General features: G+C 43.3%; 1 protein-coding gene across 1 annotated transcript in view; it reads left to right on the forward strand.

Annotated features, from left to right (window-relative positions):
• The window catches only part of LOC126188540 (facilitated trehalose transporter Tret1-like), a 73,459-nt gene extending 46,383 nt beyond the window's left edge, over positions 1–27,076 (forward strand). The window contains exons 2-3 of the mRNA XM_049930140.1: positions 4,249–4,565; positions 26,642–27,076. Coding sequence (XP_049786097.1) covers positions 4,249–4,565; positions 26,642–27,076 — 752 coding nt within the window. The remainder of the gene's footprint in view (positions 1–4,248; positions 4,566–26,641) is intronic.
• The last annotated feature ends 414 nt before the right edge of the window (positions 27,077–27,490 follow it).

Below are 27,490 nucleotides of genomic sequence, written 5' to 3' on the forward strand. Positions count from 1 at the left end.
CTCATCCGACCATAAATCCTTGTCTTCTTTCCATTTCACTTCACTGATTCCTCCCATATCTATAACGAGCCTTTGTATTTCCCATTTTCAGAATTTCTAGCTTCCCTACTGCGTTCAAGTTTCTAAAATTCTACACCACGGCTCATATAACGTTATCCTTTCGTTGATTATTCAGTCTTTTTCTCATGGTCACTTCCCGCTTGTCAGCCCTTCCCGGAGATCCGAATTGGGGACTGTTCCGGAGTCTTTTGCCAATGGGGGAATCATCATGACACTTTTTCAGTTACAGGCCACATGTCCTGTGGATAAACGTTATGTGTCTTCAGTGCAGTGTTGCCATTGCCTTCTGCATTCTCATACAGTTGATCATTGCTGATTTTTCCACCTATAGGGACACTTACTTTTTATCTACTGAAAATAGATTCGTATAAGATTCAATTTTGTAATTTGTGGTCGAAAAACCAACAAACTACGTTTTTGTCCTACTGATGTTTGTTTACCGCGAACCAGTTCAAATGGCTCTGAGCACTATGGGACTTAACTTCTGAGGTCATCAGTCCCCCAGAACTTAGAGCTACTTAAACCTAACTAACCTAAGGACATCACACACATCCATGCCCGATGCAGGAGTCGAACCTGCGACCGTAGTAGTCGCGCGGTTCCAGACTGTAGCGCCTAGAACCGCTCGGCCACCCCGGCCGGCCCGCGAACCAGTTTTCGGCCTATTCGGCCATCGTTAGGAGACAAGTTACTAACGCTGACACGAGACACTGATTGTAGGAAAACAAACACTAGAAACAAAGAAGCTATGACACACCCAGAATCTTTAGTCATCACATTAGGCGAGGAACGTCTAATCGAGTGCTCACCACTAATGTTAAGCAACAAAGGTGGTAAATTGCAGTATTCTATTACAACAGACAAACGGACAGTATCAAATACAGTACATAACGATAAAACGTGATACTGAAATATTCGGATTCTATGTACATAATACTAAAGGCTGCCTGCAAAAACTAAGTGAGGTACATGACAGTTCCATAGTGGTACACTCTTAAGCTTCACATTAACCAATCAGCTACCCACATACTCCCAGACCTCAAAAGCAGTGATCACAATCATCTCCACAAACCTGTATCACAATAGAATTGTCATATTACTGACTTTGTCTTTCCTTATAACGTTTAGTATACTTTAATACTGTGTCTTTGCGCTATGTATGTGTTTGCTATTATCCATCTTGTAAATTTTAATTTTACATGAGGGATGAGTTTCGCTATGACAGTTGTCATCTAATTTCATGACCAAAAAGTACGTGCGTCTTGATAGTAGTGATCTCTATATTACCTAGATGTCGATCTCCAGCTGTCTGAACGTGACAGCCAAAGATGCTCGTGTTTCGTTTCTTACCTAATTACAACACGCCTGCCAAGATATGTTACGAGAAGGCACAATAAAAATACTAGTCGATTCTGCTCTCCCATCAGCCTATTCATGGCGTATTGATACAAAAGTTCAAAGTCACAAATAAGTAAAGAATTTGTAGCACGTGCAGAGGGGTGGAAATTTTTTGTCCAATTACAATATGGCGGACTATGTAGATAACAAGGATCTATAGTCGCGCCAACTTCCATGATATGAAATCAGACACCTTCATCATAGTCCAATAAATAAAGTCATGGCACTCTTTGGCGCGGAAGTTGTTGCGGTTTGACAGCTGAGCCGATAGTAGCGCTCCAAGAGGTGTAAAGCAGACAGTCGCACTCGTGTTAAGGATAATGTTCGTTTTTAATTACGTTACTGCTTAATTAATGAAATAGTTGTTATAATTGTGCATTCCATGTGTTAATAAATCACCAACTGACATAAATTATCATGAAATACATGTAAAACCAGCCGAATGACTCTAACTCAGTGCTATAAGCTACAACTTATTTCTGAAGAAATATTTTCGATTATGGGTCTTTTTCCGGCTTATTCCGCTGAAGGTAAGAGAATATAAACATATATTCGTATATTCGAAACCTATATGTCTGTTCTTGTCTGTTGTTGTTACCATAGGTTCTTTGCTTGACACTTAAACATTTTTATGGAGTCTAATAATTCACCCATTCTAACACTTCCCTCGGCCTTCTAATACACGAATAAATCTATAAATGTAATTAAATTTGCTTCAAAAGCGAATGTGTTGATGATTCTCACTCTTTGTGGTTCAAATTTAGCAACAGTTGTGGCATTGGTTTCCTCTGTGTTGAAAAACAATTTTATTGCTCTTGACGATTTATTATCACGGCTGAGTAGTTTTCTCTTAATGTGCAGATGTGGTGGCTTATTTCGCACACTACAATAACTGTTACATTCTATATAGGTTCTGCACGTTCCCAATTCACTGACTTGGCTGGAAGTGTTAACAACTTTGTTGTTAAAGGAAAACGACATTATTCGGTAAACATCTGTACGTTACAGCAGAATCGTAAATAAACTGTCCTGTAATGTACCGAAACGTACCTTCCACGGTATTTACGAATCTAAAGAATGAGAAATGTGGTGTCATTTTGTAGTTATTGTCGATTTTTGTGGCACTGCGTAGACTCCCTTTTGTAAGAGCTATGTTGCAAAATCAATATAAATGTCAGTATTCGCATCATCCGAGGTCGTATTCGGAAGTATCGCTTGCTGGCCTCTTGGCGCTGCTGTCACTGTGGGCAACAAAAAGAGCACGGAGTGTCGCGACTGTTACGCCGGACTGTGCCTACATCCAGATAGTATAGAGACCACTGGTTGATAATATCTTTGTTTCCAATCTTTGGTTTCCTACGCTCTAGTATCCCTTGTGGACGTTAATCAGTTGTTTCATGACGATGGCCTAACAAGCCAAAAAGTGGTTCGAAACAAATAAAAATTATTAGAACATAAATGCAGTTTGTTTGTTTTTAACCATGTAAAAATAGTTGTATCACCAAGAAATAGTGAAAGGATGCTTAGATAGGATAAAATTTTAATGAACATATAGCATAGGCCGTTAGGGAATACTGACCCTACGACTTATCATAGAAAATAGATTAAGAAAAGGCAAACCTACGTTTTTATCATTTATAGACTTAGAGAAAGCTTTTGACAATGTTGACTGGAATACTCTCTTTCAAATCCTGAAGGTGGCAGGGGTACAATAGGAGCGGAAGCCTATTTACAATTTGTACAGAAACCAGGTGGCAGTTATAAGGGTCGAGAGGCATGATAGGGAAGCAGCGGTTGGGAAGGAAGTGAGACAGGGTTGTAGCCTATCCCCGATGGTATTCAATCAGTATATTGAGCAGGTAGTAAAGGAAACAAAAGAAAAATTCGGAGTAGGAATTAAAATCCATGGAGAAGAAATAAAAACTTTGATGTTCGCCGATGACATTGTAATTCTGTCAGAGACAGCAAAGGACTTGGAAGAGCAGTTGAACGGAATGGACAGTGTCTTGAAAGGAGGATATAAGATGAACATCAACAAAAGCAAAACAAGGATAATGGAATGTAGTCGAATTAAGTCGGGTGATGCTGAGGGAATTAGATTAGGAAATGAGACACTTAAACAAGTAAAGGAGTTTTGCTATTTGGCGAGTAAAATAACTGATGATGGTCAAAGTAGAGAGGATATAAAATGTAGACTGGCAATGGCAAGGAAAGTGTTTCTGAAGAAGAGAAATTTGTTAACATCGAGTATAGATTTAAGTGTCAGGAAGTCGTTTCTGAAAGTATTTGTATGGAGTGTAGCCATGTATGGAAGTGAAACACGGACAATAAATAGTTTGGACAAGAAGAGAATAGAAGCTTTCGAAATGTGGTGCTACAGAAGAATGCTGAAGATTAGATTGGTAGATCACGTAACTAATGAGGAGGTATTGCATAGAATTGGAGAGAAGAGAAACTTGTGGCAAAACTTGACTAGAAGAAGGTATCGGTTGGTAGGGCATATTCTGAGGCATCAAGGGATCACCAATTTAGTACTGGAGTGCAGCGTGGAGGTTAAAAATCGTAGAGTGAGATCAAGAGATGGATACACTAAACAGATTCAGAAGGATGTAGATTGCAGTAGGTACTGGGAGATGAAGAAGATTGCACATGATACAGTGGCATGGAGAGCTGCATCAAACCAGTCTCTGGACTGAAGACCACAAGAACATAGCATAGGCGTGTGAACGTTGGAGAATCAGTTTGGTAAGTTTCGGATATGGTGTTGAGAGAAGTGTCATGTTTGCACAGGCTCGCTGGCGTACATGTCGGTGGGCATGGCGGTGCTGTGGAACGCCCCCATGGTGCCGCGCCTGCAGCAGAACACATCGCACATCGTGCTGACGGCGGACGAGGCGTCGTGGATGACGTCGGTGCCGCCGCTGGTGGGCATCGTGCCCAACTTCTTCACCGGCTGGCTGGTGCAGCTGGTGGGCCCGCGGCGCCTGCTGCTCTGCACGGCGCTGCCCTTCCTCGTGGCGTCGCTGTGGCAGCGCTTCGCCACCACCTTCGGCGAGCTGCTCGCCACTGGCGTCATCTGGGGCGTCGGCATCGGCATCGTGATCCCGGTAAGTACCTCGCACTGCTCGGCGTCTAACAGGTGTCGGCTGCTGCGCTAATCTTAAAAAGTTTTATGTCCTCATTTTCAGAAAGCAATAACTTACATACCGGCACACTGCAACGCATAGATCGTAGTCATGAGACATAAAGGGAGGAATCTACTGTCAATCTTAGCAGAATTGTTACTAATGTGGCCGGCATGCGAAAGAAAAAACACTGCCAGAACAGACCTTGGAGGATCAACGGTGCTGCTGACCGGCCCGCTGTGTCATTCTCAGTCTTTAGGCGTCACCGGATGTGGATATGGAGGGGCATGTGGTCAGCACACCACTCTTCCGGCCGTTGCCAGTTTTCGCTACAGCTGCCGCTTCTTCACTAATAGCTCCTCAATTGGTGTCACAAGGGCTGAGTGCACCGCGCTTGCCAGCAGCACTCGGTAGACCTGGACGGTGTAATGGTACTTGAATTACGTTACCATTACGGCACCTCATCTGAACCTCTCGATACCCTTAACATTCTACTATATTTCTGTAAGGTAGTTTACATATTTCTGAGACAACATTCAGATTTGATTTCATTAATGTAGAGGTACTTTGATAATCGATATGTTTATATTGCAATGATATTATTCTTATGTGAATTCTTTGTTTTGTCACTATGATCTTTGACGTACTTGTAACTCTGATTATTGGGTGCGTAAGCGATTATTGGTTGTTAGAGAGTCTTACCTTGAGAAAGTGAAGTCTAGGGCGTCATGCTGGAAAGACGCATAACGTAGTCAGTTTATAAAATGTGAACTTTAACAGTGAGGAAGATGTTTTCAAGTATGTTTTGTATTGTGAAGTGTTGTTTTGTGTGTTACGTGATATTGCAGTGAAAGTAATAAAAAAGAAGTGTAACTTAAATTCGGAGTGCTGATTACTTTTTTACATCACCATTGTCTTGCAAAAGTGTAATCTTCAAGAATGGTTTGTGAGGCGCATCTACAAAACTTTTGAATATCGCAGAATAAAACCTAGGCCTCTTTGCATCCGAGCTTGGAATCATCACCACCTAGATTTTCGACGATTGAGCCATGATTTTACAACGAGACCAGCGTGGGAAACACGAAAAGATGAGTGCCTAGTTTATTCATTATTACCTGAAATGACTTTATTAACTGTGCTATAATGACACCTGCCATATAATAACTTCGTTGTTGCCCTAAAATGCAGTATTTAGCATCGTGAGCAACACCGCAATCATTATTAAATTTTGACCTTTGTTGTGGTAGGATTGTTAGAACGGTGACCCATCCAAGTGCTGGCCAAGCCCAACAGTGCTTAACTTCGGTGATATGACGATGTTCCCACTGCGGAAAGGCCGTTGGCAAAATTAAAAAAAAAAAGAAAAACGGCACAAAAACTTCTAATAATTAAAAAAATAACATGAATTTCCCCTTTTAGTATAATATACGTAGTAATATGTTGTGGTTGGCAGGAGAGCCAACACCGTGTTACTAGAGGAAGCCGAAAGGCACGCGTTTTAGCTCACGCAGGCTGGCGTGAGGTCTGGAACAGGACAAGGAAATTAGAATTTAGAAAAAACGGACGTAGCTGGTGGAATACTTAACTTCAATCCATTAATGGTGAACGTCGCTCTTGACGGTACATTATTCACAGTATCAATAGTAACTGGTAATGGCGCCTTGCTAGGTCGTAGCAAATGACGTAGCTGAGGGCTATGCTAACTATCGTCTCGGCAAATGAGAGCGTATTTTGTCAGTGAACCATCGCTAGCAAAGTCGGTTGTACAATTGGGGCGAGTGCTAGGAAGTCTCTCTAGACCTGCCGTGTGGCGGCGCTCGGTCTGCAATCACTGATAGTGGCGACACGCGGGTCCGACGTATACTAACGGACCGCGGCCGATTTAAAGGCTACCACCTAGCAAGTGTGGTGTCTGACGGTGACACCACAAATATCTTGATTCAAGCGTCGTAGCATCGGGAGGCCGCTGAGTAGATTAATAAAAATAAGAAGGTAACAGCAGCTATCCTTTATACGACAGCATACTTTCATTATTACTGGGTATAAGCTTCTGTTTGGCGTCATCCCTTCCAGTCCTGCTCGTCCCGCATCCACACCTCAGAATACATACTGAAGTTATAATTACTTATTACATAAAATATGAAAAGCAATCCGTCTTTATTTAGCCTAATATTGTTCAAGAATACAGGTACCTACTTATCTTATAGCATATATTTACATAATTACATACGGTTTCATTTACGAATCTACCTTACGATTCATATATCCTGCAGTGGTATGATGATAGTGTACTGACTCATGCCTCATTAAACCTCCAGCGTGGATAGCGCGTTTCGTGACCAAGTGCGGCCACTGGAACGGGCAGTTGCGTGAGGGGAGGCGTCGTTGACGGTGGTGTCTATATTGCATATTTTTCGTAGTAAATTGATTAAGACTTCGACTCAACAATTTGATATGATTTTAATATTTACCTACGCCAACTAGATAGTTTACTAATATTTAAATTTGATGCTTTTTCATTTTCTGATGTATTGTTTTTATTTTATTAACGGTCCCCGACACGATGACGCTTGGATAAAAATATTAGTACTTATATTCAACTTAAAGGGACGATACATATTATTTTTTTACATTTTAGAGGTTTCTTTGTGCCTTTTTTAATTTTTAAGTTCTTTTTCATGCTTTTTAAACTTTATATTTTACCAATATACACGGTACGATTGACGCTCTATCCTCACGTTCACATAAATACTTCCCAGGACAAAATATGAAATTGCCTCATCGAAATCTGCATATTCTCACAATAGATGGATGTTCATAAATATTATGACAATTGCAATGCAATATCGACGTGCGGTTTTGAGTTTCAGCCTGAAATTATTGTTCCTACTTTTTTCTTTTCTCTGATATTTTGTTCTTTTATGTGATTTACGTGTTTCTATTTTTAATTCACGCATTTACGCATTGACTGTGTTGTAGGATATATTCAGCTAATTTACGTAACATAAGCCATATGCAGTGGCGATAATTCTAAATCAAGTCGGAAGAAAGTGGGCTGCCATTGCGCTCTCTTGCAATAGCTGCCTAAACTATTAGGATAAAATCATTTCATTTAGTACTGAATTGTAGACCAGAAAGAATTACAAAAGATTATGCGAAAGCATATGTTCTCCTTTCACAGCTGAGTCACAATCACCTTTTTCCTGTTTTGCAGGTGCTGAAATAGGCGACCTCAACAGACAAAAATTATCAATTGTATGTCCATCCTTATGGGAGTAGGTCTTTGGAACGACGGCCATTTACTATTGTGACAAAATAAAACACCTACAGCCGACCTCATGATTTTATTTTGTTGCAACCAGTTTCAATGCTTCAATGCGCCATCTTATCAACTTATCAATCAAGTTACATAGAAACGATTAAAAACAGAATGAGAAACAATGGCAAGTCTCTACAAGTGAATTCACACCGAACATTTGATAGAACGAATAGATGCCACTGTCACATATCTAAAATATACCGTAACGAATTTCCATTTAATGCATTGCACAATTATACTATCTGTTAAAAACTTCTTTAAATAACTATTCATGATTTTTATTGGTCAATCGGATATACATTATCTGCACAACCCTAAAATAACCTACTGTAAGGCAAAATAAGTGTAGAAGGTGATAAATGGAAGGAAATTATACCTCACAGACAAGTAAAGAGAAAGAACATAACCTATGTGTCACGTCAAAGTATAATGCTTAGTTGTACACAGATGACGGCCATACACTACGTCATCTATAAAATGATTGTCCAAGACGTGTTATAAAACCGAATGTAAGACTCGCTGCAGATCATAACATATGTAGAACATATAAAAGACGCCCACATTTAGTGATATGTGCCTGTCTTCAATTTCACGTGGATTTGCATTATATTACCTTAACTTAAATTCCACTATATATGACTCGTGGCATTGCCAGTGTTTTTGTTGTAATGGCGTATGTATTGACAACTTATAGAGCGTCTGCCATGTAAGCAGGAGATCCCGGGTTCGAGTCCCGGTCCGGGCACCCGTTTTCAGCTGTCCACATCGAGGTATATCAACAACACCTGTCGGCAGCTGAGGGTTTACAGTTTGGCATCATTTATTCCAGGGAAAAGCTGCACGGTGTTTAACAGTATTCTGTTCTTTCGAGAACAGTTACTGTCTTCATATACTTAGTTAAAGGCTACCCAGCCATTGACCTTCGTCTGTGCGAATGCGTACAGGTTGCCGAAACTCTTACGGGAATCGCCAAAGCGTGCACGAGTAATGAGTGAATGGGCAAATGTCTACAAGGTACATTACATATGTAGAATTGTGGACAGTTGGGAATGAGTGTCTCACGGGAAGCGTGCAAGGGATGAGTCCCTGCAGTCGCGCTATTCATCGGTGTCCTCGGTGGCTCAGATGGATAGAGCGTCTGCCATGTAAGCAGCAGATCCCGGGTTCGAGTCCCCGTCAGGGCACAAATTTTCAGCTGTCCACATCGAGGTATATCAACAACACCTGTCGGCAGCTGAGGGTTTTCAGTTTGGCATCATTTATTCCAGGGAAAAGCTGCACGCTCATTAACAGTATTCTGTTCTTTCGAGAACAGTTACTGTCTTCATATACATTATAGATTTCTGTCACACGTTCACAGTTTACGTCTGACATAAAAATTACAGTTACTTACGTTTTAATTATGGGCATCTTGCGTGGCCTTCTCACTGCTCAATTAATAATGTGGCTTGACTTTGACACGATTTGTATGACTTGCATTTTGGTACGAAAAAAATTAATTGCTTGCATGTAATGGTTTTTGGTTTCAATGTCATTGAAAGACCTAAGTGTGTAACGGGTGCAATGCATTTGTTCATAACTATAAATTATTTTAGATCTCAATTATTTCTTATGTTTAAAACAGAGGAGTACTTTTTGAGCGGGATGCTACCCAGTAAGCTTTACTGGTTTTTCATGTATGTATGTTGTTGAGTCATCCTTTGTGATACACTGCATCCTTGCGGGCTACTTAGTATCCCTGTGTGTGATTGTTTCGTGGCAGTATATTTTATATAGATGCATTCGCACATGAAAACATTGATCATGAACAGTTTTCTTGTGGGCACCGAGCGAGGTGGCGCAGTGGTTAGCACACTGGACTCGCATTCGGGAGGACGACGGTTCAATCCCGTCTCCGGCCATACTGATTTAGGTTTTCCGTGATTTCCCTAAATCGCTTCAGACAAATGCCGGGATGGTTACTTTGAAAGGGCACGGCCGATTTCCTTCCCTCACCCGAGCTTGCGCTCCGTCTCTAATGACCTCGTTGTCGACGGGACGTTAAACACTAATATTCTCCTCCTCCTCCTCCTCCTTGTGGGCGTCTTTCATACGTTCCACATAAGTTATGATCTGAGGTGGATCTTACGTTCGGTTTTGTAACATGTCTTGGACATTCATTTTATAGATGATAGATGATAGTGTATGCCCTTCATCTGTGTACAACTAAGCATTTTATACTTTGACGTGACACAGAGGTTATGTTTCTTCTCTTTACTTGTTTGTGAGGTATTGTTTCCATCCATTTATCACCTTCTACAGTTATTTTGCCTTACAGTAGGTTTTTTTCAGGCTTGTGCAGATAATGTATATCCGATTCACCAATAAAAATCATGAATAATTATTTAAAGAAGTTTTTAACAGATAGTATAATTGTGCAATGCATTAAATGGAAATTCGTTACGGTATATTTTAGATATGTAACAGTGGCATCTATTCGTTCTATCAAATGTTCGGTGTGAATTCACTTGTAGAGTCTTGCCATTGTTTCTCATTCTGTTTTTAATCTGTTTCTACGTAACTTCATTGATAAGCTGATAATGCTCCCGTTACTGTTTTGTGCATACAGACCTGAATATGCCGCATTGAAGCGTTGAAACTGGTTGCGACAAAATAAAATAAAATCGTAAGGACGGATTTAGGTGTTTTATTTTGTCACAAAACCATCATTGTTCGTCAACCGTAAAAGATAAGCCTATGTTCTTGCGGATTTATATTTAGATTTTTTTTTAACTCTACAGCCTGGTATTAATTAACTGGATTTAGCGCTTTATGATACGCAGCGTGTATCAAGAGAGCGCTCTGGCGGAAAACATTATTACTTAATTCACCTGATGAAATGTAAACGGATAAGCAGACATTCATGGAACGTAGCTAAGAACCATTCCGATTAAACCAGCTTTAAAATAAAAAAAAAACTCTCTTAAGGTCGGACCTTTCGTTGGGGAGCTACGATGGTTGGTTGGTTGGTTTTGGGGAAGGAGACCAGACAGCGTGGTCATCGGTCTCACCGGATTAAGGAAGGATGGGGAAGAAAGTAGGCCGTGCCCTTTCAGAGAAACCATCCCGGAATTTGCCTGGAGTGATTTAGGGAAATCACGGAAAACCTAAATCAGGATGGTCGGACGCGGGATTGAACCGTCGTCCTCCCGAATGCGTGTCCAGTGTCTAACCACTGCGCCACCTCGCTCGGTGAGCTACGATGCCACAGACAAGTACACAGATACACACGTCAGACTTATAACGCCCTTCTGATTGCGTCTGAGGTTAAAAACGTCGGTAAATATTCAAATTTTCAAATCTGTGTGAATTGTGAATTCCTAAGACACCAAACTGCCAAGAACAACACACACACCCATGCCCGAGGGAGGATTCGAGCCTCCGTCGGGAGGGAACCGTCGTGAACAATTCAAATGATACACAGAGGCTAATCGACTGGCCTGGTGGCATCACCAGCAGATCGTCGAGCGCACACTCAAAACAACGACAAAGACTCAACAGGATGAGATGACACGAGGAGCAAACCCGGGGAAATCGGGCCCCCGCAACGAAGTTGGGACGTCACCCTATTGCCTTGTCCGACATACGAGGGTGATTTGATAAGTCTGATAAAATAGCAACAAAAAATGTTTGTTTCGTAAACAACTCACCTTACTTCTCGACATAGTCTCCTTTAGGCGATATACACTTGGTGCAGCGATCCTCCAACTTTTTCATCCATTTCGGAAAATAAAGTTCTGTCAGTCTGCAAAATACTCGTCAATTGCAATTATCACTTCTTCATTTGACGGAAATTTCTTTACAGCAAGCAAAAGTTTCAAGTTCGGCAACAGGAAGAAGTCACTTGGGAGTCAGCTCTGTTGAATAGGGTGGATGAGGAATCAGTTTAAAGCCCAGTTCATGGACTTCCGCCATTATTATCGCTGATGTGTGGGATGGTGCATCATCCTGGTGAAAGAGCAAATTTTTGTACGTCAACGTTGGTCTTTTTCTCAGCCAGAGCAAGTTTCAGACGATCCAACAAGGAAGCGTAATAGGGCTCAGTTATGGTTCTGCCTTTTTTCAAGTTATCTATGAGGATTATTCCTCGAGAATCCCAAAAAAACAATGGCCATCACCCTACTAGCTGACAAAATGGTCTTTGTGTCCTTCAGTGCACTTTCTCCAGCCTTTGTCCACTGTTTTTGCTTCCGTTTCGACTCTGGTGTGTAACGATATCCCCAGGTTTCATCAACAGTCTCAAATCGGCGTATAAAGTCTTGAGGATTGCGATTAGACATCGCCGTATATTGTGTTAAAATGTTGTGCCGGATTAGCTTTCGGTCGACTGCGAACACCACGGCAGCTACTTCACACACAGCTTCTCTATATTACTAATTACCCGAACAGGATATTAAGGAATCACTCAGCCGAGATGCCTACAGTGTAAGCGAGCTCACGATTTTATTACCATATCATGGGTTTTCTCAAAGCATTCTTTTGAGGTGTCCTCCACTGGACGGCCGAAGCGCGCTTCGTCTTCGGTGCTTGCCCGACCATGCTTAAATTCATTACTTTAGGAGTAAATGGTCTCCAACGATGGTGCAGAGCAAGTATTAACTTCATCCAGCTCTGTTTTGATTTGTGCGGAAGTCCAACTCTTCAACTAAAAATGTTTCATAACACCACGAAGCTCGGTTTTCTCCTTTTACAATCACAGAAGACACACTGACCAGTTGAGATGGCTATCTACACTGTACGTTATCGAAATTCTTTATACCATCCTTGGGTTAGTCAAACTTACCAACCATGAAGGAGCAACATAAATATTCCATTGTTTCTGGAAATTTACCGGGCTTATCAGACCACTCTCGTACATCGTGAACGCTGGAGTACGTTCAGAGCCAGGAGGGAAATCAGTAAGTCAATGAAAAGGCGTCCAATAAACTCGTTAACGGTGTCATATGTTACCTGTAGCGTGAGTCTATCCAAGCGCACAGCTACGAAGTGTCCTCGGAGACTTTCGCGATAGCTACGAAGTTTTAAAATTGGGCTCAAATAGTAACTTGGTGCCCTCTGGAGAAAGGCCGCTGCAACTCGTAAGGCCTGTAGTGGCCTTGTTATGCGTCCGCCACCGTACCCTCATATCCCTTTGGCCCCGGAACAAACCAGGCCGGTGTATACTACCGAACCACTATATTAATGCACATGGCCTTCCGCGGCAGTTTTCGGAAACACGCGGTGTCATTACAGTAAACGATACAGTGGCGACTAAGAAAAACGTAGAGCACTGTCAATGCTTTTAGATCAACTGTGAAAATACTGACAGGTGGTTCAGTGTGTTGTCGTGGAATATCGAGGGAAGTGCAGTGCGGTGTTATCCATAACCATGAATACCCTGTGAATGGAAAACAGTGGAATGTGTCGCAATAGTGGACACATTTAGATGGAAAAGAGCTTTATTCAGATCTGATCTCTCATATTTCCTCGACGTGATGGGTTAATAGTGAGCTTCCAGTTCTTCATCCGAGTTGATGTTTCCACGTTAATCACAGCGTTTCGACGACCGACCAATCCATCATCAAGTGCTGCGAGTTTTACTGTAACGTGTACAAGCTGCCTGGACTCCAGCCAGGCTGGGAAGTATTGTTGGTCTCGCGCCGATATTTACAGCCAGGTTCGATTCCCGATGTGCACTGCGCCCTTCGACGCTCGTTTGTTTGACACAGTTCGAACTGATACTCCGTAAAACGCGAATCGCCTCAGCGTTTTCCAACTCTGATGGATGTGATACTTGGCAAGATTTTAATAGATTGAGTGCCGGACTCGCGACATTATTTCAACTGAAACCTCAATTCCTGTTTATTAGGTTTCTCTGACATCTTTATTTCGATAGACTCCTTAATTATCCTGTCGCAGAAACTTAGCGTTTGGGCCAAGATATTAGTCTCGTCGTATTTCATTTCATGATTATATGCGAGGCAGTTATCGGTGTGACAACTGGTTTGATTGCTTTTAACCGGGTATGATGGCCATATTCCTTGCATCTCTCCTCGACTGTTACAAGAGTCTGCCCAACATAAGGTATGTCACATTTTCAAAATAGTTCAAATGGATCTAAGCACTATGGGACTTAACATCTGAAGTCATCAGCCCCCTAGACTTACAACTACTTAAACGTAACTGACCTAAGGACATCACACACATCCATGCCCGAGGCAGGATTCGAACCTGCAACCGTAGCAGCAGCACGGCTCCAGACTGTAGCGCCTAGAACCGCACGGCCAATCCGACCGGCGCAGTCTCAATGTTAACTGCGTCAAACTCCCCCCACTAGCTTGCCCTCTCACACACAGCTCGCATTGTAAAGATTCTTGCAAGTCACTTGGAGGTGCCCACATTTGCAAGTACAACAACCGGTATCAGAATACAAGGAACGGTTCCAAACAATGAGTCTATCAATTTAAGTTCCTCAAGTTAGCAAATTTCGTTTATATCTCCTGCTATAGCACTCTCTGCCAGTGACACAACTACACTACTGGCCATTAAAATTGCTACGCCAAGAAGATGACGTGCAAAAGACGCGAAATTTAACCGACAGCAAGAAGATGCTGTGATATGCAAATGATTAGCTTTTCAGAGCCTTCACACAAGGTTGGCGCCGGTTGCGACATCTACAACGTGCTGACACGAGGAAAGTTTCCAACCGATTTCTCATACACAAACAGCAGTTGACCGGCGTTGCCTGGTGAAACGTTGTGATACCTCGTGTAAGGCGGAGAAATGCGTATCATCAGGTTTCCGACTTTGGTAAAGGTCGGATTGTACCCTATCGCGATTGCGGTTTCTCGTATCGCGACATTGCTGCTCGCGTTGGTCGAGATCCAATGACTCTTAGCAGAATATGGAATCGGTGGGTTCAGGGGAGTAATACGGAACGCCGTGCTGGATCCCAACGGTCTCGTATCACTAGCAGTCGAGATGACAGCCATCTTATCCGCATGGCTGTAACGGATCGTGCAGCCACGTCTCGATCCTTGAGTCAACAGATGGGGACGTTTGCAAGACAACAACCATCTGCACGAACAGTTCGACGACGTTTGCAGCAGCATGGACTACCAGCTCGGAGACCATGGCTGCAGTTACCCGCCGCGAGGGATTAGCCGAGCGGTCTAAAGCGCTGCAGTCGTGGACTGTGCGGCTGGTCCCGGCGGATGTTCGAGTCCTCCCTCGAGCACGGGTGTGTGTGTTTGTCCTTAGGATGATTTAGATTAAGTAGTGTGTAAGCTTAGGGACTCATGACCTTAGCTGTTAAGTCCCATAAGATTTCACACACATTTGAACATTTTTTTGCAGTTACCCTTGACGCTGCATCACAGACAGGAGCGCCTGCATTGGTGTACTCAACGAAGAAACATGGTGCACGAATGGCAAAACGTCTTTTTTTCGGATGAATCCAGGTTCTGTTTACAGCATCATGATGGTCGCATCTGTGTTTGGCGACATCGTGGTGAACGCACATTGGAAGCGTGTATTCGTCATCGCCAAATTGGCGTATCACCCGGCGTGATGGTATGGGGTGCCATTGGTCACACGTCTCGGTCTCCTCTTGTTCGCACTGACTGCACGTTGAACAGTGGACGTTACATTTCAGATCTTTTATAACCCGTGTCTCTACCCTTCATTCGATCCCTGCGAAACACTACATTTCTGCAGGATAATACACGACCGCATGTAGCAGGTCCTGTACGGGCTTTTCTGGATACAGAAAATGTTCGACTGCTGCCCTGGCCAGCACATTCTCCAGATCTCTCACCAATTGAAAACTTCTGGTCAACTGTGGCCGAGCAACTGGCTCGTCACAATACGCCAGTCACGAGATGAACTGTGGTATCGTGTTGAAGCTGCATGGGCAGCTGTACCTGTACACGCCATCCAAGCTCTGTTTGACTCAATGCTCAGGCGTATCAAGGCCGTTATTACTGCCAGAAGTGGTTGTTCTGGGTACTGATTTCTCAGGATCTATGCACCCAAATTGTGTGAAAAAGTAATCACATGTCAGTTCTAGTATAATATATTTATCCAATGAATACCCGTTTATCATCTGCATTTCTTCTTGGTGTAGCAATTTTAATGGCCAGTAGTGTATTCTCTTGCTAACACTGGAATGTTAGCAATGCATGGAGCAGAGCGTGGGAAGGCCAAGCTATTAAATGTAAAATTAAATAAATTATCTTTATTCCCAGATGTAATAACAAATGAAGTTTCTTATAATTTAAGAAAAATATCACACAAATGGATTTTCAAAAATACACCTTTACAACCTTAAAAATTCACGTACACAAAAATTTCAAAATGATTTCTGTAATAAACGTGCTGCTCAAAAGCGTGATAGCTCATTTATGACTGGCTTTTACTAGTTCACCGTAATCATCACCCCCATCTTATGTACAAGGGTTGCAGTCTGTCGAAGCACCGGCTACTGCTACAGTCAACACTAACCAGCGTACGAACCAATATAGACGCGCCCCACGCTAATTCCCTACTCCCGCTATTCGCATGCCCTTGCCGGGATGCCTCAAAATTCGCCAACAAGTAACGGAGTAACACTATATCTAATGGACTAGCATTTACCATTACGAACCACGCACGACTCGCAATCTTTACGCAGATTTGAGCTTATGACGATTTCGATCGCCACATCTTTAAGTGCGCTCAAGAGCTGAATCAGAGACTTAACCATGACGCTGGATGGGTAAAGGATCACAGTGGACTAAAGTAAACTTAACATTAGCATGAAGGTTGATTTGAACACCAGAGTGCTTCTTCGAGCAATGTCATTTTGGAGGTAAAATGCCCTTGCCGTCCCCCCCTTCCCCCAATTCGATCTTATTGCCTGGCAAAAAATTGAATTACCGAGAAAGCGAGGAGGAAACGAAACGAAAGTTCACAGGTTCAGAAGGAATGTGATGTTATTTCAGTGATTAAGAAATCGGGTCAAGTTTACAAAGACCTTGGCAGTATGATCTCATTTGTCAATTTGATGTTGTAGCCCCCCCTTCTCCCTGGGGGACGTATACACTGTTTCGGTTGAGAACTATGTCATAAAGCCGTTGTATATGCTCCTGCGGCAAGCTGCTCCACAGCTTCTAATAATGGTCGTCAATATCTCCCATTCGACTTACCATTGTGCCGCCGGAGTTCTCTCAATCAATACCAACCGTGACATGAAGTAGTATCCAATGGCTCACCAAACCACAACGCCAGGAGTAATACCACTGTGTTTCTCCAAAACATTGGAAGAATGGAACCTCTCTCTAGGTCGCCGCCATATTCTCTAACGATGGTCATCCGTGGTAGTACAGAATAATGCTTCATCTCTGATCACAACGCGACACCATTCTTCAGCAATCCTGGTTACCTGATCACTACACTATCGGAAGTTCCTAGTCAGACTGCTGGCAGTCTCCGACCAAAGAATGTGGCAGAGACTCCATTACTTATTCTCGCATGGCAGGCGCAGATGAGAAGGGGTTACTATGCGCGCGATGCACAATTAGACGATTCACCCTAGTGATACCTAGACGTGGTCGACTGCAACGTTGACGACAGCTATGCCTGTCTTCGCGTTCCCGTGCGGTCTAATCGAGCCCGATGTTGGACCTCTGTCTCATACGAATACACAAAAACTTGGACACTGCACGATTCGACCAGCCGGTCAAATGGAGACCCACATTGAGATCCTTTCAAAATCTGTCGGTAATAGTTCAAATGGCTCTGAGCACTATGGGACTTAACATCTGAGGTCATCAGTTCCCTAGAACTTAGAACTACTTAAACCTAACTAACCTAAGGACATCACACACATCCATGCCCGAGGCATAATTCGAAACGGTGACCGTAGCGGTCGCGCGGTTCCAGTCTGTAGCGCCTAGAACCGCTCTGCCACCTCGGCCGGCTGTCGGTAATCACTCAGTATCTGACGCTGTTCATGCCACTTATATACCCTACCAGACCTGGTAATAACATTAAATATGAACATCACTATTGCACTATGGTGGCTGTTCGGCTTGTCGCAGGGAATTGGAGCTTTTAATGTCCGCCACCTGGACGTACACTATTAAAAATTTAAACTGTCTACTCAGACCTCATTTTTTCCTAACAAGCTGGTTCAGGTAAATTTTCTTGAAGTTCTTGAGCAACTGAAGAACTGAGCTGACAGATAAGGAACAGTTTGTCATTTCTAGTATGAAACCTGAAAATATCTATTTCGTGTTATTTCTTGATGCTGAATACATTTTCTTCACATTGCCGGCAAAGTAGTCTTGAGGTACTTAATATGTCTGATGAACTGCAGAAATGTGTTGAAGAACCAAAGAATCTGGTATACCTGCGCAGTATCGTGTAGGGTCCCCGCGAACACGCAAAGCCGCGCTGCAGTCATGAACTGTGCGGCTGGTCCCGGCGAAGGTTCGAGTCCTCCCTCGGGCATGGGTGTGTATGTTTGTCCTTAGGATAATTTAGGTTATGTAGTGTGTAAGCTTAGGGACTGATGACCTTCGCAGTTAAGTCCCATAAGATTTCACACACATTTGAACATTTGATTTCAGCACGCAGAAGTGACGCGGCACGACATGGCATGGACTCAGCTAATGTCTGAAGTAGTGCTGGAGGGAATTGACGTCATGAATCCTGCAGTGCTGTCCTTAAATCAGAAAGAGTACGAGGGGGTGGAGATCTCTTCTGAACAGCACGTTGCAAGACATCCCAGATACGCTCAATAATAATCATGTCTGTGGAGTTTGATGGCCAGCGGAAGTGTTCAACCTCAGACGAGTGTTCCTGGAGCCACTCTGTAGCAATTCTGCTCGTGTGGGGTGTCGCATTGTCCTGCTGGAATTGCCCAAGTCCGTTGGAATGCACAATGGATATGAATTGATGCAGGTGATCAGACAGGATTCTTAAGTACGTGTCGCCTGTCAGGGTCGTATCTAGATGTATCAAGGGTCCCATATCTCTCCAACTGCACGCGCCCCACAACATTACAGAGCTCCCACCAGCTCTAAGAGTCCCCTGTTGATATACAGAGCCATGGATTTATGAGGTTGTCTCCACGTCCGTACTCGTCCATGCGCTCGATACAATTTGAAACGAGACTTGTCCGACCAGGCAACATCTTTCCAGTCATCAACAGTCCAATGTCGGCGTTGACGTGTCCAGGCGAGACGTAAAGCTTCGCGTCGTGCAGTCATCAAGGGTACACGAGTAGGGCTTCGGCTCCGAAAGCCCATGTCGATGATGCTTCGTTGACTGGTTCCCAGGCTGACACTTGTTGGTGGTCCAGCACTGAAATCTGCAGCAACTTGCGGAAGGGTTGCACTTCTGTAACGTTGAATGATTCTCTTCAGTCGTTGTTCGTCCGGTTGCAGGATCTTTTTTCGGCCGCAGCGATATCGGAGATTTGATGTTTTGGCGGATTCCTAATATTGACGGTACACTCGTGAAATGGTCGTAGGGGAAAATACCCGCTTCATCGCTACTTCAGAGATGCTGTCTCCCACCGCTCGTGCGCCGACTGTAACACCATGTTCAAGCTCACGTAAATCTTGATAACCTGCCATTGTAGCAGCAGTAACCGATCTGACAACAACTCCAGACACTTGTTGTCTTGTAAATAAGTTACATAAAACTGCAATCAGTCATTTTTTTGAATAATTATGTTTTATTCCATGAACCGGTTTTCGAACCTTTTCAGGTTCATCTTCAGATGATTTCTGGAAGTTACATCATTTCTAGCACAATGATTAGTGCTGGCTTGCGACAGTATGGGCGGCTGTTTTCGGTTATGTTCCATTGAGCAGAATGAATCATCAACAAACGCTATGTTGAAACATTTATAAGCCTGCCTTTTCTAGGAAAGGTTTCTCACCAAATTGCCAACCTCTTCAAGACATACAACATAAAAATAAGCTTCTTCACCAACAACAAATACAAAATAAAATCGTATACAGCACCAAAACTACTATACAGCAGTATCAAAAGTCAGGTGTATATAAACTCACTTGCTACTCATGTCCCAGCTTCTACATTGGACAAACCGGTAGAAGCTTCACAACAAGATTTAAAGAACACATAGATGCACTTCGTCTTAACAACCTGAATAAATCCAGCTTTGCCTCTCATCTTGCCCAACACAATCATTCTGCAAACAGCAAAGAACAAAATCTAAAATACTCCATTTTATCAACAAAGGCACGATACTTGACCTTCTTGTAGAAATTGAAATATTTATCTATACAAATACAGCATCTGACTACTTACTCAATGACCAAACTGAACTGAGAAACAAATTTTTCCTTCAGAACTCTGAAGATTTTTTTTTTTCATCAGTCTACCGACTGGTTTGATGCGGCCCGCCACAAATTCCTTTCCTGTGCTAACCTCTTCATCTCAGAGTAGCACTTGCAACCTACGCCCTCAATTATTTGCTTGACGTATTCCAATCTCTGTCTTCCTCTACAGTTTTTGCCCTCTACAGCTCTCTCTAGTAACATGGAAGTCATTCCCTCATGTCTTAGCAGATGTCCTATGATCCTGTCCCTTCTCCTTATCAGTGTTTTCCACATATTCCTTTCCTCTCCGATTCTGCGTAGAACCTCCTCATTCCTTACCTTATCAGTCCACCTAATTTTCAACATTCGTCTACAGAACCACATCTCAAATGCTTCGATTCTCTTCTGTTCCGGTTTTCCCATAGTCCATGTTTCACTACCATACAATCCTGTACTCCAGACGTTCATCCTCAGAAATTTCTTCCTAAAATTAAGGCCGGTATTTGATATTAGTAGACTTCTCTTGGCCAGAAATGCCTTTCTTGCCATAGCGAGTCTGCTTTTGATGTAATCCTTGCTCCGTCCGTCATTGGTTATTTTACTGCCTAGGTAGCAGAATTCCTTAACTTCATTGACTTCGTGACCATCAATCCTGATGTTAAGTTTCTCGCTGTTCTCATTTCTACTACTTCTCATTACCTTCGTCTTTCTCCGATTTACTCTCAAACCATACTGTGTACTCATTAGACTTGGAATTCCCGTTGCACTCTTAATGTTACCACCGTTGCTTTTAATGTCACCAAAGGTTGTTTTGACTTTCCTGTATGCTGAGTCTGTCCTTCCGACAATCATATCTTTTTCGATGTCTTCACATTTTTCCTGCAGCCATTTCGTCTTAGCTTCCCTGCACTTCCTGTTTATTTCATTCCTCAGCGACATGTATTTCTGTATTTCTGAGCTTCCTGATTTTCCCGGAACATGTTTGTACGAGGTGCATTCAAGTTCTAAGGCCTCCGATTTTTTTTCTAATTAATTACTCACCCGAAATCGATGAAACTGGCGTTACTTCTTGACGTAATCGCCCTGCAGACGTACACATTTTTCACAACGCTGACGCCATGATTCCATGGCAGCGGCCAAGGCTTCTTTAGGAGTCTGTTCTGACCACTGGAAAATCGCTGGGGCAATAGCAGCACGGCTGGTGAATGTGCGGCCACGGAGAGTGTCTTTCATTGTTGGAAAAAGCCAAAAGTCACTAGGAGCCAGGTCAGGTGAGTAGGGAGCATCAGGAATCACTTCAAGGTTTTAACACGAAGAAACTGTTGCGTAACGTTAGCTCGATGTGCGGCTGCGTTGTCTTGGTGAAACAGCACACGAGCAGCCCTTCCCGGACATTTTTGTTGCAGTGCAGGAAGGAATTTGTTCTCCAAAACATTTTCGTAGGATGCACCTGTTACCGTAGTGCCCTTTGGAACGCAATGGGTAAGGATTACGCCCTCGCTGTCCCAGAACATGGACACCATAATTTTTTCAGCACTGGCGGTTACCCGACATTTTTTTGGTGGCGGTGAATCTGTGTGCTTCCATTCAGCTGACTGGCGCTTTGTTTCTGGATTGAAAAATGGCATCCACGTTTCATCCATTGTCACAACCGACGAAAAGAAAGTCCCATTCATGGTGTCGTTGCGCGTCAACATTGCTTGGCAACATGCCACACGGGCAGCCATGTGGTCGTCCGTCAGCATTCGTGGCACCCACCTGGATGACACTTTTCGCATTTTCAGGTCGTCATGAAGGATTGTGTGCACAGAACCCACAGAAATGCCAACTCTGGAGGCGATCTGTTCAACAGTCATTCGGCGATCCCCCAAAACAATTCTCTCCACTTTCTCGATCATGTCGTCAGACCGGCTTGTGCGAGCCGGAGGTTGTTTCGGTTTGTTGTCACACGATGCTCTGCCTTCATTAAACTGTCGCACCCACGAACGCACTTTCGACACATTCATAACTCCATCACCACATGTCTCCTTCAACTGTCGATGAATTTCAATTGGTTTCAGACCACGCAAATTCAGAAAACGAATGATTGCACGCTGTTCAAGTAAGGAAAACGTCGCTATTTTAAGTATTTAAAACAGTTCTCATTCTCGCCGCTGGCGGTAAAATTCCATCTGCTGTACGGTTCTGCCATCTCTGGGACGTATTGACAATGAATGCGGCCTCATTTTAAAACAATGCGCATGTTCTATCTCTTTCCAGTCCACAGAAAAAAAAATCGGAGGCCTTAGAACTTGAATGCACCTCGTACTTCCTCCTTTCATCAATCAATTGAAGTATTTCTTCTGTTACCCATAGTTTCTTCGCAGCTACCTTCTTTGTACCTATATTTTCCTTCCCAACTTCTGTGATGGCCCTTTTTAGAGATGTCCATTCCTCTTCAACTGTACTGGCTACTGCGCTATTCCTTATTGCTGTATCTATAGCGTTAGAGAACTTCAAACGTATCTCGTCATTCCTTAGTACTTCCGTTCCCACTTCTTTGCGTATTGATTCTTCCTGACTAATGTCTTGAACTTCAGCCTACTCGTCATCACTACTATATTGTGATCTGAGTTTATATCTGCTCCTGGGCACGCCTTACAAGCCAGTATCTGATTTCGGAATCTCTGTCTGACCATGATGTAATCTAATTGAAATCTCCCCGTATCTCCAGGCCTTTTCCAAGTATACCTCCTCATCTTGTGATTCTTGAACAGGGTATTCGCTATTACTAGCTGAAACTTGTTACAGAACTCAATTAGTCTTTCTCCTCTTTCATTCCTTGTCCCAAGCCAATATTCTCCTGTAACCTTTTCTTCTACTCCTTCCCCTACAACTGCATTCCAGTCGCCCATGACTATTAGATTTTCGTCCCCCTTTACATACTGCATTACCCTTTCAATATCCTCATACACTTTCTCTATCTGTTCATCTTCAGCTTGCGACGTCGGCATGTATACCTGAACTATCGTTGTCGGTGTTGGTCTGCTGTCGATTCTGATTAGAACAACCCGGTCACTGAACTGTTCACAGTAACACACCCTCTGCCCTACCTTCCTATTCATAACGAATCCTACACATGTTATACCATTTTCTGCTGCTGTTGATATTACCCGATACTCATCTGACCAGAAACCTTGTCTTCCTTCCACTTCACTTCACTGATCCCTACTATATCTAGATTGAGCCTTTGCATTTCCCTTTTCAGATTTTCTAGTTTCCCCACCACGTTCAAGCTTCTGACATTCCACGCCCCGACTCGTTGAACGTTGTCCTTTCGTTGATTACTCAATCTTTTTCTCATGGTAACCTCCCGGAGATCCGAATGGGGGACCATTCCAATGGAGAGATCATCATGACACTTCTTCAATTACAGGCCACATGTCCTGTGGATACACGTTACGTGTCTTTAATGCAGTGGTTTCCATTGCCTTCTGCATCCTCATGTCGTTGATCATTGCTGATTCTTCCGCCTTTAGGGGCAATTTTCCACCCCTAGGACAAGAGAGTGCCCTGAACCTCTATCTGCTCCTCCGCCCTCTTTGACAAGGCCATTGGCAGAATGAGGCTGACTTCTTATGCCGGAAGTCTTCGGCCGCCAATGCTGATTATTTATCAAAATTTAGGCAGTGGCGGGGATCGAACCCGGAACTGAAGACGTTTTGATTATAAATCAAAGACGCTACCCCTAGACCACGGGTACCCATTCTGAATATTTACAAATCCAAAGAAGTAACCACTCAACCAACCCTACTCCATCTCACCACTCACCTCCCTCATAACCACTCCCCCCTATCCTTCTCCTTACATTCTAACTACACTGGTGTCAATGCAAATATGCCACCACCGAATAAAACCTATACTACTTTTCTAAATGGTAAAACCCTCTACTGTTAAAATAAATCAGTACTTTTATACATGTCACTTCTAGCTGGAACAAACAGAATCTGCCTTCACCAATATTCCAGATCACGTTAATGTAAGAACAAAAATGAGTCGACAGTTCACTTGAACTTTTGTTCTTGGTTTTAGATATAAAGTGTATGGTCATATCAACAGCTTTAGTCCATTACAAACACTAAAACTTTTATACATATTACCTTAGTTTAAAAAAAAAAAAGAATCCACCTTTACTAATATTCCAGATTATATTATCGTAAAAACAGAAATAAATCAACAGTTCATTTGAAAGCTGGTTATTATTTAAAATTTAAACTTAAATGTAAAGGTCTTCTTCTTATTCTTGTTTCTCTTGCGCCTTTGTCCCGCAGTTTTCACACGATCGGCGTGGTTACAATCTGATTTGGCATGGCTAATTTGATGCTCTCTCTGTCGCCACCCTGTAACTCCGGGACAGAATCAGTGCACTCGAGCTGCATGTGTATGGTGTAATTCATGAAACAGTGCGAACGTGCTTCACATGTCTGCGAGTCGTGTAACTGACGAGGGACGTGGGGACCAGCCCGCTATTCACGTAGTGGGATGTGGAAAACCGCCTAAAAACCACTTCTAGACTGGCCAGCACACCGGCCCTCGTCCTTAATCCGCCGGGCAGATACGATCCGGGGCCGGCGCGCCTACCCGAGTCCAGGAAGCAGCGCATTAGCGCTCTCGGCTAACCTGACAGGTTTAAATGTAAAGGTCGTGGCCATATAAATGGATGTATCTCATTGTACAGGCGATAACTCTGTATTATTGACTCCTGTGCATTCATATTGATGCCAATCTTGATTAAAATTTATGTATTATGACTGTGTTATACGTTAATATACAAATAGAAATAAGATATCATATCACTTGAAGTTTGTTCTTGTCGTAATTCATTTATTTATTTATTTTATTTTGCGCTCTCACGTTATCGCCAGTCTGGTTAAAATATTTGCCCTTATATCGACTTTAATACATGTAAAAAAGAACAAATTACATCTCTGTGGAAAGTAGGCCTATGCCATATCTTTTTGTCAAGATCTGTGTTATAAGCAACAGTTGTACAGCACACGCTGGATGCTGGCGAAGTTTCGCTGTCAGAGTGTAAATTAATATATATTTTGTGTTAAAGTGTGCGAAATGATATACCAACTAACCATCAGAATGGATGTAGAAAGATGGACACTAACGATATCGTCAGATAAGCAATAGTCATGGCGATACATTAAAGCGTGTTCCATCTTCTTGTCAAAGAGCCAGCACCCAGCATTATGCTAAAAATAAGGACGTGTCCTCCAGTAACCATCTGAAGATGAACCTGAAAAGGTTCAAAAACCGGTTCATGCAATAAAAATAACTATTCAAAAAATATTCCCACTTCAGCCCCTATAAGTTCATGAAGTTCCGATGGGCAGCTCCACTACATGTAGCGTAAAAAATAGCGTCTGTAATGGAGGTACGTTCCAAGCTGAGAGAGGGAAACCAGAGAATCGCAAGTATTCATAGGCGCTTGCAGAATGTCTACGTAGACTTGGAAGTGAGCGAAAGCACGATGAGTAGTTGGACGAGGAGTCTGTCATCATCGCAACAAGGTCGCCCAAACCTGTGAGATCTCCCGCGTGCCGGTCGGCTGCAGAGAGCCGTGAAGTTGAAGAAACACCTTCTCATCCTTCACGACAGTGGAAGGTCTCACACAAATCTGTGCACACGAGAGGTGCTCACGAAACTTCATTGAACTGTTCTTCCTCATCCGCCCTACCTCCTGGATCTCGCACCTTACGACTTCCATGTGTCTGATCCAATGGAGGATGCACTCTGCAGGAACCAATAAGTGACTGATTGGAAGGTTATTCACGCAGCAAGATGTTGACAATCGACGTCTGCCAGTAGAGTGGTAAACGGAAATGATCGTATTACCATGCGCATAAACAGGCCCTCCCAGGAAGGTGTCCACTGCATTGAACGGAAATTTTTAGAAAGTAGGGTTTTGAACCCAAAGGAGTGAGGTATAAAATGGTGTAATGTAATCCTGAATAAAACCAACGTGCTAGCAGAAATTAATGTTTTACATTACTTATTGATGCTTCTCTCATTGCCGGCAGGCGTGGCCGAGCGGTTCTAGGCACTACAGCCTGGAACCAGGCGACCGCTACGGTCGCAGGTTCGAATCCTGCCTCAGGCATGGATGTGTGTGATGTCCTTAGGTTTGTTAGGTTTAAGTAGTTCTAAGTTCTAGGGGACTGATGATCTCAGAAGTTAAGTCCCATAGTGCTCAGAGCCATTTGAATCATTTGAACCTCTCTTATTTTGATTCTTTTATGTGAGCAATGAACGTATTCCATAATTCTACAAGAGCTTAGCAATGCAGGCCTGTAATTACAGTATGTGCACCTGCTTGACGGCACTTATCCGGTTGTTGGCAGGTGAGCCCGCAGTATCAGGTGGAGATTGCTGAGGATCGCGTGCGTGGACTCATGATCTCGATGGGCATGGTCATGATGGGTATCGGCGGCATCCTGATGACCAGCATAGCACCCTACGTGGACTTTTTCACACTGTGCGAGGTCATGCTGGCGATCCCTGTGCTGTTCGTGGTGACCTTCTGGTGGATGCCCGAGAGCCCGTACTACCTGGTGGCGAAGGGCCGCACGGAGGAGGCGACGGAGGCGCTGATGCGGCTGCGCGGGAAGGACTCTGCCAAAGAGGTGGGGGACGAGCTGCAGCAGATCTTGCGCTCTGCAGAACAGCGCGACCGAAAGGGCGGCAGCGGCACCGCAGAGGCCTTTCGGGAGCTGCGGCGCAGCGCTCCGGCCAGGAGGGCGCTGCTGGTGCGTATTATACAACAACGTCGTGGATAAAACCAATTTAGTGACAAATGAAGTGACAGATAATACGTTATTGTAGAAGTATATGATAACAGACCAGATGAAAAACTCATGTCACCCTGAAAGGTGCCCAAACTGTCGCATCAACACAAAGTGTAGACTTGAGAACTTTTAACATTGCAGCGCGTCAGCAATCGTGAATAATTTAATGATAATAAAGAATCCGACTCGATTGCAAATAGAAACCGGATGCTGACCTATGTTTCGGCGCGGATAACCACGCCTTCTTCGGAACACACTAAAACTACAATCTGCCTAAAGAGGCATGGTACAACATTAATACAGAACGCCCAAAGGGGCAAAAGACTCGTATAAAATGTAAAATAAACGGTACTTGTGTACGTCATGTCAATAGCTGTACTTGGCTCAAACGTCAGAAGCGTGCTT

Source organism: Schistocerca cancellata, chromosome 5 (genome assembly GCF_023864275.1).
Source record: "Schistocerca cancellata isolate TAMUIC-IGC-003103 chromosome 5, iqSchCanc2.1, whole genome shotgun sequence".
NCBI lineage: Eukaryota > Metazoa > Arthropoda > Insecta > Orthoptera > Acrididae > Schistocerca > Schistocerca cancellata.